Source organism: Camarhynchus parvulus, chromosome 6 (assembly GCF_901933205.1).
Source record: "Camarhynchus parvulus chromosome 6, STF_HiC, whole genome shotgun sequence".
Taxonomy (NCBI): domain Eukaryota; kingdom Metazoa; phylum Chordata; class Aves; order Passeriformes; family Thraupidae; genus Camarhynchus; species Camarhynchus parvulus.
In genome coordinates, this window is record NC_044576.1 from 23,692,220 (window position 1) to 23,705,941 (window position 13,722).

General features: G+C 36.9%; 1 protein-coding gene across 2 annotated transcripts in view; it reads left to right on the forward strand.

Moving 5' to 3' along the window:
• Positions 1 to 13,722, forward strand: part of SLK (STE20 like kinase) — a 49,840-nt gene that overhangs the window by 25,306 nt on the left and 10,812 nt on the right. Inside the window, exons 5-12 of one of the 2 annotated variants that reach the window (XM_030950660.1) lie at positions 1,370 to 1,442; positions 1,650 to 1,844; positions 2,504 to 2,585; positions 3,560 to 3,688; positions 5,459 to 6,838; positions 8,122 to 8,252; positions 8,527 to 8,650; positions 8,915 to 9,094. In XM_030950660.1, the coding sequence (XP_030806520.1) occupies positions 1,370 to 1,442; positions 1,650 to 1,844; positions 2,504 to 2,585; positions 3,560 to 3,688; positions 5,459 to 6,838; positions 8,122 to 8,252; positions 8,527 to 8,650; positions 8,915 to 9,094 (2,294 nt within the window). The remainder of the gene's footprint in view (positions 1 to 1,369; positions 1,443 to 1,649; positions 1,845 to 2,503; positions 2,586 to 3,559; positions 3,689 to 5,458; positions 6,839 to 8,121; positions 8,253 to 8,526; positions 8,651 to 8,914; positions 9,095 to 13,722) is intronic. The other variant, XM_030950661.1, reaches the window with a different exon arrangement.

The following is a 13,722-nucleotide window of genomic DNA, read 5'->3' on the forward strand; positions in this document are numbered from 1 at the left end:
CTGGTGTAGCTTTTCTTTGGAGCCAGAACATTCAGTGATGCACTTGGGGTCATAGGCCTGATGTGTAAATGTAATAGAACCATTGTCTTAGTTTCTTGGTACTGCTGTAAAAGAAACCACAGATCACAGCAGGAGTCTCATGGTCAGAGAGAATAATTTGTTTCAGTTCATCTCCTCACATGACCTGGCTTCTCCTCATACTGACTTGGAACTACTTTAAGATTTTGTCAAGCTTAGCTGGTACACAGCACCTTGCAGGCTGTCAAGATACTACTTAACAGTTTAGACAACAGGAGATTTCTTTCTCACGTGCATTTGGTGATGCATTCAGGTTTGCTAATTAAGCTTTCTAAAAAAAGACTCAATGTAATTATGAAAAATGTACAGCATCCTTTGAAGGAGCATTTTACTCCTTATAAACTACTTGTTCTGTTATACAAAGAAATGGTTAATTCCTTGTTTTACAGATGCATGAATGGCAAGTAAATTTCTTTTATTGCATTTTATTTTTATATTGATATGAGTTTTATTATTTCAACATCTGTAGTCCCTCAAAATTTCTCGTTTTTTCCTTTGAACCAATAGATTTTATTACTGATTTTTTTTCAAAGAGCAAAATTAGACTTCTCAAGTATTGAGCCCATCAAGTGATTTTGTACAGATTAAAGATGGCAACATATGGCTCTTTGTCCCTTAGCTTTAATCTCTAGATCTTCATTAACAAAATTATGTCTGTTATAAGCATATAACACTTATTTAAATGTCTTATTTTTTTTAAAGTGAGAGATATAGTGCTTTATGGATAACTAATTGCAAAGAGGTAAAGTGGTTTTTTTGGTAGGTATTCCATGAAAAGTACATCTGTAAGCTTTCAGGTATTAACATAAAGCCAAAAATCATGTGGAAAGAAACCTGTAAGATGAAGAGGAAATGTAACTTTGTGAAAATTTGAGTCCTGAAATTTAAAATTGAATGATTTGTTGAATTAATGAGACAGTTGGTGCCATGTTTGATGAATACAGACTTCATAGGCTAAAGAAATTAATTTCTAATTAAAAGAATTAAAGCACTTTTTCCTGCAGTAAATATGTATTTTGCTTTTGTTGTCCCATACAGCCCAACAGTAGCATTATAGTTTGGGGTTTTTTTAGAAATGTAGGATATGTTTTATTCAAGATCTTTTATTATAAATTCTATAAAATCTTGGCACTCAGCTATCAGAATGCAAATATTTTTACCTCACTTTGAATTTTTAATACTGAATGTTTGCTCTGGAACATACACTATTTTAAAAGACAATTGTAAAGTAAAAAGAAATATAGTATGCTTTCCACCACCCTGTTAATAGTGTTTTACTGTTTGCTTTAAGCGGATTTTGGAGTATCAGCTAAAAACACCAGAACAATACAAAGAAGAGACTCCTTTATTGGCACACCATATTGGTAAGTGCACTATTCTGCTGACTTTGTGGTATGAACTAGTATCTTAATGTTACTTTTGATTTGATATTACAAGCTTGATGGGTACTGTGTAAATATACTGAGGGTGGAATGTCCTTCTAGCAATGCTTCAGTGAGTGTGTTTAGAACTGTTCTCAGAACACATCAAAAAGCATTTTCTCATCGGGAACTTTGTTGCTCTCTTTGCAGGATGGCTCCAGAAGTAGTAATGTGTGAGACCTCTAAAGACAGACCATATGATTACAAGGCTGATATCTGGTCTCTTGGCATTACTTTAATAGAAATGGCTCAAATAGAGCCACCTCACCATGAACTGAATCCCATGCGAGTGCTGCTGAAAATCGCAAAATCTGACCCGCCAACACTGGCACAGCCTTCCAAATGGTTTGTGTTTTATTGACAGCTTTCCCACCCCAGTGTAAGGCACTCCAAGTCATTTGTTTGCTAAATTTGATGAGCACAGCCCTGTTGAAGTTTGTGGTGTAGCTTTATGCATTAAGGCAGGTCCATACAATCCCAATATATGTTTGTAAATGTGTGTATACATATGTCTTCTGACACAATTTGAACTTTTTTTTGTTCATAGTTCTGTATAGAAGCTTTTATACAGAAGTATTTTACAGGCTTTGCCTTAAAATATATGTGAAATAGCTTTTTTTAAAAATGTAGTAACAGATCTGAAGGCCATCTAACAAAGGGTGAAAGGAAACTAAAGCATTTTTATACTAGGAAAGTATTTTTAAAAGCCATTATCTATTTGGTCAATTTAATATCTTCACATGATTCAGTTACTGATATAGCAGATGAAGTGTATTAGTAGTCCAGAGCAAAAAGTAAATTCTGATATTGGACAAACCTTTTAAATATTGTCTTTGTGCTGTTTTGGTCTTGGCATTCCTGTATTCCCTATGTGTTTTCCTGAGTCAATAGCAGGACTTAGAGTTGCAGTGTAGATTCATGTGAACCTAAAGAGTATTTCAGTTTATATGCTAGTCTGATGTTAAGACAGAAGAACAACCACTGCCTGTTTGCTTGTTGTGTAGGTCATCAGATTTTAAAGATTTTCTGAAGAAATGTTTGGAAAAGAATGTAGATGCAAGGTGGAGTGCAAGTCAACTTCTACAGGTAGGAAGAGTTAATTGTTCAGAACTGTTGTTTAAAAGCAAGCATATTTGGTATTTTTTTTAAAGCAGAGTGGTATTATAGTAACTACTTAAATACTTTCAAATAAGGTATTTGTCCACAATCTCTTTTTAAAATTGATCCTTATTTGGTAAAATTTGATCAGATGATACTAAGCACCGATCAGGTTATTAGTTGAACATATTTTGCTGTAATATAACTAATTACTTTGTGTAAGAAACTATACTTTGATACTTACAATGGACGAAGGAGTTGTTTAGGTCTGTGGCCAGTTGCTGACAGGTGTTTTAAAAGCTTTAGTGCTCAGCCCTCCTCTGTAATGCTGTCAGTGCAGAACAGCTGAACAGGAATAGATGTGACCAGGTACATTTGATTGTGTTTAACGTCAGCACCCATTTGCTTTATCCACAATCCATCTGGCATATGCTGAATAGATTTAAGTAGCAGGGCCAAGCAGAGAAAGAAGATTCAGATGGTAGGAGAGGAACAGGTACCTGCTTGTTCCTAAAGAAAAAGGTAGAATTCTAGTTCATATTAGGAGAAGTTGTAAAGGCAAAGCACACTTATTTTCTAGAAAGTATATTTTCTAGATAAAGCTTGTCAAGAAGTAATTTAACTTTGGAACAGAAATGAAATCTAATTCCAAGAAAAATAACCTTTTTAGAAATCTTTCTACTTCTATTCTTTGGATTGTGAAAAAGGTCAGTATAAATGAATATTAGTATTTTAGCAAGTTTATTAGACTACTTATATAGTATATTTGAACACAAATGTTTTGATTTTAAGACTTCTGCTGAAAAAACACATTGGAACAGTTATGTTAATTGTGAATCTTCAAATGTGAGGCAACCAAAGTAACATTTCTTTGAAGTTATATTTCTTTCAGATTATGATTTTCCCACTGTATACTATGAAGCCACCACCTAATATTGTGCTTATTTTTTTGCTTTCACAAGCATCCATTTGTTACTGTTACTTCAAATAAACCAATAAGAGAATTGATTGCAGAAGCTAAGGCAGAAGTTACAGAAGAAGTTGAAGATGGTAAAGATGAGGATGAAGAAGAAGAAACAGAAAATTCTCTGGTCAGTTCAAAATTTACTTTTTTAATATGCTGTGGCAAATTTCCCATGGAGAATTCAGTTTCAATTGTATTACCCAACTCTGACATCAAATATTTTAGGAATAACATCATAATCATACTCTAAACTTATTACAAAATAGGTAGCCAGCCATTTAAAAAGTAGCATGTTTGAACTCTTTAAAAACTACTAGTAAATAATAGCTAATAAAGACTAAGATCTTAAATTTTTTACATGTATATGTGCTATTTTAAAAATGGGATCCTGATTTTTATGTAAATGTTTTTAAGTCATAATGACTGGGTGAATGAGGAAATGTGTGTTTGTATTCCATAAAGTGTTTAAAAGATTAGGAAGAGTATTTGACTATTACGCTGTAAACTTTTTTTTTAAAACAGTGTGGCTATCAAAGATAAGGAAAAACCCACATATTTTATAATCAGTGTAGTTCTAAGGATGCTTTAAGAATCTTAGAGCGTGAGCGTGGTTGCTCAGACGGAAAACTGTGAAGTCCAGGGAGGGGTGCAGGTTGCAGAGTGCCCAGGCTGTGTGTTCCCTGTGCCTCCCAGAGCTGCTGTCCTGCACTGCTGCAGGAGCCAAGAGCACGAACAGGTGCATCCATTCCCCCCTCACCCATCTGCACGTTCCTCACGGCCCCTGGCCTTCTTACTGCCTTCCCAGTCCACCCACGGGCTCCAAACGTGATCCCCAGCAGCTCCCCTCCCGTGGATGAGCTGCTGAGCCATCCCTCCAGGAGGGCTGGAGTGAAGTCCATCCTGGGACTCCGTCAAGTATCTCACAAGTGGCATTGCAGCAAAGTGTGAGGTAGAGCCCCTCACATTATTTCCTTGGGGTAGTTTTAAACACTCCTGGGAGATGAACACTAAACTTCTTGAACAATTACACAAAGAAATATTTTAAATGCAATTTTGACTTTAAAGGAATCGTTTTCTGTATGCTTGGGAAATCCTTAAGGTAGGAAATGTACAATCAAACCTGTGCTTGCTGCAACAGCTAGCCTAGGATGTTCCCTGTGGCAAATCAAAAGCCTGATCTGCAAATTACAGGGTTCTAGCAGTAGATACAGACAGACAGATATCACAATCACTTTGAAGAGTGAAAGGGCAATTGTGGTTAAAATGATGCTTTATTACTATATTCTTTTGGATGTCTCTATGGAATCTGATAACATTTATTCATATTCTGGCAGCGGCAGTTTCTAGAGTGAGGTAACTGTTTCTGTTCTAGTTTTGTACTGCCACTTAATCAGATCTGCTGGAGGTTTTCACCATTTTAATGGGGTTTCAACATGATTAAAACCAGATGAAAAGTTTTCAGGCATTTTTAGCCAAGAACACAAAGTAAAGCAGAAGAGGAACTTAATACTGCACTTTATCAGTGCTGCACTAACTAAAGCTACAGTTGCTTCCTTGCCCAGCTGGCACAAAGTAAAGTCTTTCAAATCCAGCTGTAGCTGAGACTGTTGAGGAGCTGAACTGACTAAAAAAAGGAATGTGAAAAGAAAAAGACCCTTGAAGAGTAGCTGATGACCATGATCCCTTTCCCTTGATCACAGTGAAACTTTCTGTTCAGAGCCTGTCTGCAGTTCATGCACTTGTTCTGTGATAGTCCAAGGGAAGGACTCTGATGTTTTCTAACTCATATAACTGCACGTGAATACAATGTTGATCTCTATTCACATATTCTCCCATAAAACTGTGCTTTGATTAAGTTACAAAATTACTGAATACTTTTCTTGCTTTAATTTTTTAGCAGTTACCTGCAGAGAAACGTGCATCCTCTGATCTTAGTATTGCCAGCTCTGAAGAGGATAAACTTTCACAGAATGCTTCTGTCCTGGAATCTCTCTCTGAGAAAACAGAAAGTAATGCCATTGAGGACAAAACAACGGGAGATGAATCTGAGGACATTAAATTTAGGAAAACAGTTGATAACATACATGATACTCCCATTAGCGATGTGAAAGTGCAGAATGGTTCTTTGCCAACTGGTGAAGATGAGCAAGGCAAAATAGTGCCAGCAGAAAAGAATACAGAAAGCCTGGAAAAAATGCATGAGGATACAGAACTCCAGAAAGGAGGTAAAGAACTCGATGTGGAAATAAAGAATGAACCTAACTTAATAATAGAGAAAGAAGATTCCATGGCAGATGAACAGATAGAAGATGACAAACTGAAAGTAGTACCTGTAACTGAAGATAGGGTAGAAACTGAAGAAGGCATTTCTAAGGAAACTGGTGAAAAAGAAGAGAAGGGAATGGATCTCTTGGATGGTGAGGAAGAAAAGGTCCCTGCAGAAAATAGAGATACAGAGCAAAAGGAAGATAAAGGTGAAGCTCAGAAAGAGGCAGTAATAGATACCACTACAGAAGCTCTGCCTAATGCTACAGTTAAAGCGTCTGATGAAGAAAAGGATCTAATAAAGCATGGAATTGACAACATTAAGGAGATAGGTGCTATTGCTGAAACACCCATCAGTGACGGGGATAAAATACCTGAGCTGGAGGATAAGCCAGTGGAAAGTCAGGCTAAGCAGGTCCATGAGATAATCAGCTCTGAAGAAACTCTATCAGAAAACCAAGATACAGTGGTTGAAGTAGACAAGAAACTGGCAGAAAGTGAAAATGAGGGTATCAGTAATATAAACAGCACAGAGGAAACACCGATCAAAGACTCTGGAAAAGATATCGTAGACCAGCAGGCATTACAGACTAAACCTGAGGATATTTCTGATAAACTGGTGGATGAACTGACTGGTATGGACCAAAATTCAGGAGAGCGTGGACCTGAGAATATACAGGAAACCAACATCCAGGTAGACAAAGAACATCCAGCAGTTACCTCAGATGAAATCATGAAGAATAAGCTTCAAGACACTGTCAGTGAACAAGCTGAGGACTCTGAAGTCACTCCAGTCCCCAGTATTAGTATTAGCACTGAAGAAAATGAGAAGGTCAAAACAGATAATCAAGGCAATACTGAGACTTTACAGCAACTGGAATCGGAGAATTTGAAGGAAAATGATGCAGATTCAGGCACTGGTTCTACAGCTGATAACAGCAGCATTGATTTGAACTTGTCCATTTCTAGTTTCCTTAGTAAAAACAAAGAGACAGGATCAATATCTTTACAGGTAAGTGCAAGGATATATTTTTTTAATATAAAATCTCATGTGAGTGTAACCTGAAATTATCTCCAAGTGTTACTTTTGCTACAAAGAAAAATACTGAGGGAGAAACCAGTATGGCACATATATACAAAGCTTTGTAGAAACCAAAGTATTCTAAATTGCACCATACAACAATGTCTGGATTATGTGCAGTTATGCTAATTAGTTTCTTAATGTATTACATAATAGTATAACCCATAAAAGGAAGTGTAATAATACTAAACATGAAGAATTGTGAGCAGCTGTAGGTAAGAGCTGATACTCAAGAAGACCAGCTAAATGCACAGAATTCTTGTTCAATGGGAAAATTTCTTTAATATCTAATCTTATACTGAATTCCTGCCACTTCCATATTCAGTCTCTCTGTTTAGGACACCCAAGGCAGACATTCTGCTGGATTTTTTTGTTCCAGTCAGTGTTCTCCTGTGGTTGTACTGTGTCCATGCAGTTGTGTCACTATGAATGAGCGTACTTGGAGGAATCAAATTCCAGACTATGAACTTTATTTGTAGTCTTTGTATTAAAATGAATATAGCCGTGTTGTGGTAGTAACTGTGTAATGTGAGCTTGAGTGGGGGAAAAACAAACCTAGAAAGACAACCAAACAAAAGAATTATAAATTGGCATAGCTGTGCTAACTGCAACATGAGGGTGTTTGCAGTTGCCCTGACACAATGGAGATGGTGCAGGTTCAGCTGGGGTCCCTGTCTTCTTGCAATGAAACAACAGCACCTCTGACAACTGAGACTTCTCTAGTTGTCAGCAAGATCATGATATGATTTTGGCTAATATATATCAATAAAAAAATAAACTCACTTGTTTATGTTCAAAGCAGGAGGAAGTAGGTGAGTAAATTGTTATCCAGTTTCAGAACTGGTTTTAAGAATTAAATACTTGTTTGTGGCCGTGGAAATCATGATCAAAAGCAAACAGTAAATGTAGCTGTCTCAGCTCTTGAAAATAAAACTGCATCAGTTCTCTTCAGAGTTTCTGGCTTGATTTTTTTTCTTCTGGTACTTAGGATAATCAATAATGGCAGTTTTTCTTCCCTTACTAGAAAGTTTCAGTTTATTGGAATTTTTCAAATTCTCACTTGATTAGTGAGGCACCTGGTAAGTGAGAAGGGCTCTTGATTACTGTATAGAAGACATTTCCAGAAGTATTTGATACAATTCAGTATTAAGAAAAAAGGGAAAAAAGAATATAACCTAAATAAATACATAACAACTTACCAATGCTTAATTTAGGAAACTAGAAGGCAGAAGAAAACGTTAAAGAAAACTCGGAAATTTGTTGTTGATGGAGTAGAAGTGAGTGTAACCACATCAAAAATAGTTACTGAAAATGACTCAAAAAGTGAAGAAATGCGATTTCTACGGTAAGTGTTTCTAAAAGTAAAATTTTCAAGAGGTTAGCAACTGATATTTTTTTTTCTTTGAATAAAACAAGGGGACTAATGATCTTATTTCAGTCATATTTGGGGATAAATTTACTTTTTTTTTTGTAGAAGTGAATATAAAGTGTTTCTTATTAAGACAATCAGTTCAAAATAGTTTTACTGGGCCCAAGTTGTTAATGGTCCTTTTCATCTCTTGTCATTTTGCACTTCTTTTGTTTTCCCATCAGTATTAAGTGTTCTTTGTCCTTATTAGACGTCAAGAGCTCAGAGAGCTGAGACTTCTTCAGAAAGAGGAGCAGAGAGCCCAACAGCAGCTCAGCAATAAGCTTCTGCAGCAGCGAGAGCAGATGTTCAGACGTTTTGAACAGGAAATGACAGTAAGTTTCTGCATTTTGGTGCTCTTAAAATATGACATCTTGATGGAGGAGGCAGAATAGTGCTAAGACCAATCAGGTGTTTCCTGCCATGATGGCTCTAGCTTAGCCTTTATTCTTAAATAAAAGGCAATATTTGCCGTTGTGGGGTGCCCAGCTTGTGTGGGGGCTTGCTGCCACAACAATCCATCATGGCCATTCCTTGCTACAGCACTTCACTTAACAGGGCTTAGCTTTGTAAACAAAGGTACCAAATAATTTTTACAGAGTAAAAAGCGACAGTATGATCAGGAGATAGAGAACCTGGAAAAGCAGCAGAAGCAGACGATCGAGCGCCTGGAGCAGGAGCACACAAATCGCTTACGGGATGAAGCAAAACGCATCAAGGCTGAGCAGGAGAAGGAGTTGTCCAAATTCCAGAATGTGCTGAAAAACAAAAAAAAAGAGGTAAGAGACAATGCTAATATAGAAAATAACGAGTATAAGCATAGCAAACAGTTGAGATTAGGTCTCCCAGAAGCCTTGTCAAACCTGTGCTGTACTGAGTTTTGGAAGTGTCACTACCAGTCAGATTGTGTTTCTTGTTTAACTGCCTAAAGTGAAATACAAACAGCTGACAGGAAGCTTGAGGTATTGATTTATTCTAGAAAACATCATCAAGTTAGAAGATTTTGTTTTTCACAGAATATTTAATAAAATATTTCTTCTCAAATACTAAATCAAGAAAAAGTATTTTCATAAAGATTATGAAAAAATCCTAGTTATAGCTACTTAGTAAATACTTAACAAATTAGAATTTCAAAGACGATAATTTCAGTTTTGTTTTGTTTTTGGTTTTTTGTTAGATTTTTTTATTGAATGTGTGCTATAATTTTTTAGAATTTCTTTATATGAAGTGACAGCAATAATATGAATTTGGTTTGTTAACTCAAAAATGAAAGCCAGGAGAGAGAAGTCTGGATCACCTAAAATCTTTTACAGTTAATTTCATAAATGTCATACAGTTAAGGCAAAAAGACTGACACTGACAACTGGTGCAATTAATTTACTTGCATTGGATTACGAAAAGGTGATATGTTTCCATATGGATTTTGCATCTTAAAAGCTGTTTTATTTCATTTTTGGTTCAATTGCATAGTGCCCATTTTTATATAAATGGCTCTAGTGTTTGCTCTGATAGTTACTAGACTCAGACATTTCTTTAGAAAGCTGAACTGTCAGTGCTTTTGCATAGAATGATCCTGTAGCACAAATGTGCATTGAAATATAAGTTGTATTTAGTTTGAACTGTATGCCCATATGTAAATAACAATTTTTCTTCTTTTGCGGTACCTCTTGCATTTTGAGTCTCTCTCTGTTCACTGGTGATTGGGTTCTACGTGGGAAATTCGGAGAATTTTACATATTGCTCTGAGCTAAAAGCAGTTCTTTCATGGACATAGGAATAGCATGTGGTGATTTGGACTCTTTTTTTCTGATGATGCTTCCACTATTAAACAAACAGGCATTTGTCTCTGGGTGCATACTTTTGTGTTTAAAGCTTAAAAAGGCAATGTACAGTTTGAAGGAAATGCAGCTCCTGCTCTAAAGCTATCCATGTTATATTGGAGTGTAAAATGCTACATTTTTGTAATTCTGGAAAACAAAACTCATCAGCAAATTAACAGATTAATAGTCACTTGATTTAGCCAGGTTATATTTAGAATCTTTCTGCTAATCTTGTCTAATTCACCGTGTACTGAAACACGTTCCATCCCAGCATACGTGTCACAAAAAGTTTCTTGAAAACACTCTTATTTATTGGTGGGTTTCGCTTTAAATTCTTCAGAACCAAACACGACCAAATAATGTTTTGTTTGCTTGTATGATTATTTTGAAGACATAAGCTGTGTAGATGTCATTTATGGTCACAGACACTAATAATGGCATCTTGTAAATTCAGGTTAGAGACAGTGTCAGAAATAACTGCGTTTCAATGGAAGTTATTTTAAGCTTCCCACCATTTTTCACAGCTTTATGTGATGCAACATACTCTGTAGTCCTTTTGCCATAGTGATTCAAGAAAATACCACTTTTGCAGGTGGTGGATTTCTTAACTATTGACTCTTCTGGCAGCTGCATAGAAGCACAAGTGAGGCACTGCCATTTCTGAGGGCACTGGGCAGCATTTGCATGCAAAAAGCGCTGGCACATCCCTCCTCTCTGCACTGCTGGCATGCATAAAGCACCTATTGTTCTTTCTCTTTTCATTAAGCTCTTTCACTAAACTAACATCCCTGCCACTGAAGTAATGCATGCTTCCCACTACCTCTAGTGCTTGACCTGCATGTCCCTGTGTTCACAGTAGTGCTTGCTGTGGAGACAAAGTGTTCTTTTCGCCACCTTCTGCATGCTTATATACACTGTAGGTTTTATGTGAAGTGGAGAAAGCACCAAAAGAGCTGAGAAAAGAGCTCATGAAACGCAAGAAAGAGGAGCTTGCACAAAGCCAGCATGCTCAGGTAACAACGGCAGCTTCAAGCTACTAAAATACAAAAGGCAGCAGTATTCACACAGCTTGATGATTTCACCTCTTGTTGTTGTTGAGTGAATATGGAACTTAACTCAAACTAACCCTACAAACTGCTCTCTTTCTTCAAGTACTCCCATGTCACATCTTAGACTTAACTGGGTAGAAATGTAGGAGCAGCGGTTGCCAGGTTTGTACTGTCAAGTGTAGGATTTTGTGTGCTCTACTGAAAAAGAATGGTATTTTTCTATAGCACGTTTATTTACAGTGCTTTTACGAGTGGTAAGTACTCCATGGGTCCTTCAAATTTTAAAGGTTATAATCAGGAGGAAGTTTTGAACTACACAAATGCAGAGGAGGAAAATATATCTAATATGTAAGCATGAGACATCTTGTTTATAGGAGCAGAACAGATTAGGTAAAATGTTATTTAAATGTCAAAGTGTAGGTGTATAGAAACTTTACAAAACATCATCTGTGATTTCATGCCTTCAGATTTACTGCTTTTCTATGACCCAGCTAGAAAGAGGGCTAGTATTTCAGAAAAATACTGACTGTCTTTGTGATGGCTACAGCTTGTACAGAGTGAATTTGAAACATAGCAGAGCAGGTATGGATTGAGTAACCTAAAGATTAAATGTTTATGTGGGTGACCTAGTAGAAAATAATCGCAACTTTATTCCATTATGTGTTTAATTTAAGAGGGGATTTCCCAGGATAGAAGGTGATTGAGTTGCAGCACTTTCCCCATACCAAAGATATCTGTCTTTAAACTTTTTAGGGAAACAAAAATCTGATTTTTCATAGTGTTTGTAGAAACATGGTAAATTTCCTTTGCTGCTTTGAATTTGTTGAAGAGAGGTGAAAGAAGATTTTAAGTGTGAAATATCCTTACTTGGAATGACAAGTGCTAAACAAGGTGCAGCTGCTTAGTTTTAGAATATCTAGAACTTCCATCAGCATCTACTTGTGTGATTAGCCTTGACATTTCAAATGTTTCTTACTAACGTACAGTAGATCTCATTTCTTCCCTTTTTTAAGAATAGAAATACGTTTCACTATATTATGACACAGAATTACATTGTGTCCCACAGGGTGTTGCTCAGGTTATGATTCAGTCTTTTCAGTTGTCTTCATGTACGCTTTTCAACGCACAAATGCAGGATGTAAGTCTTAAAATGCAACACAGTGCAAGTTTATCTTCCTAATTTTCCAGATGTGTGTTTTCTCTTCTCTTTTTGCTCATATGTGCTGATCAATGTCACTGCTGTCTCCAAACTGGTTAGCACCAATTTAGGTAATTGTGCACTATCCATTGTCAAAAGTTCCAAAAGACAGTAGTTACTCAGTCTGAGCAAGACACTGAGGCTTCACACATGCAACATGATACTTGTTCAGCACATGTGAGAAACATTGTGTGACTTGTGTTCTGTGTGTGCAGTGAAACCATCTATTTTAAAGATGATTGAGTTTATTTTTAGATACTGGGCATAATCAAGTGGTACTTTGAAAAAGGTTGGCTGCCTTGCACTGTCTGCCTTTAAACCACCCAACACATTCTTTAGTAAAGTTAGTGACATTCATTTTATGTGATACTTGAGTAGATGTGAGAAGTGGAAAGGCCAGGGTATTTCCTGAGATTGCCTAGTTTATCTTTCCGCACTAACAGGTATAAAACTTCATAGGAGTTACTCTGTAGAGAGCAGCCATGATATTTAAATGATTAAATGTGTGAAGCTCAAGCATAATCACTTTTTGACCATGACCATGTTCTACACTAGAACAGCTTTCCCCCACTCCCTCCAAATCAAAAATCTCCCAGCAGATTAAACACTGTGTTAATTATGTGTCTACACCCTCAGAATATTCAACTTGTAGTAGTCTTTTTAACCTTTTCAGGTATAAAGGGAAAAACCAGGACTTTTTGTCCCTCTATAAATTCGGCTAGGTGTGTCTGACTTAATTTACAGACATCGCCTTCCAGTTCTTTTTGTACCCTGAGGTCTGTTACTGTCAGCTTAATTCACCTCTGGTTTTATGTTACCTGTCTCAGTAAGAGACATGAAAGCCTCATCTGTGAATAACTTTATGTGAAGATGAGAACCAGGATTTTTCTGGTCAAAATAAAAAGTACTTTTAATGAACATTTAATTCCCTTTGTTGTGGACTTGAGCAGCCCACCTTGACTCTGACAAGACCCTGTCATTGTCCTTTCTTTTGGCCTTGGTATCATGCTAGAATCATCTGATTCAATTTCTTGTTTTAAGGCAGGTGTGTGTGTGTGGGGGTGGGTGTGTGCGTGTGTGCATGCTTGCATGCTCATAGCTGTGGTTTTTAATGGTTGCAAAGAAGAAAGGCAGCAGTAGGTCTTGGGGCATGGGAGGGGGACTCAATCTGTCTGCTTTTCATGATGGGATGTAACAGTGATGCCCCTGGATAATGGGAAGATGCAGGTGATAAATCCCTTTGTGAGGAGCCAGCTCAGCTCAGGTGTGAGCATGTTACGCCCCTGGAGAACCATGGGGTGTCTGCACAGTGGTCCTGCAGAACTCCCAGCCTCAACAGC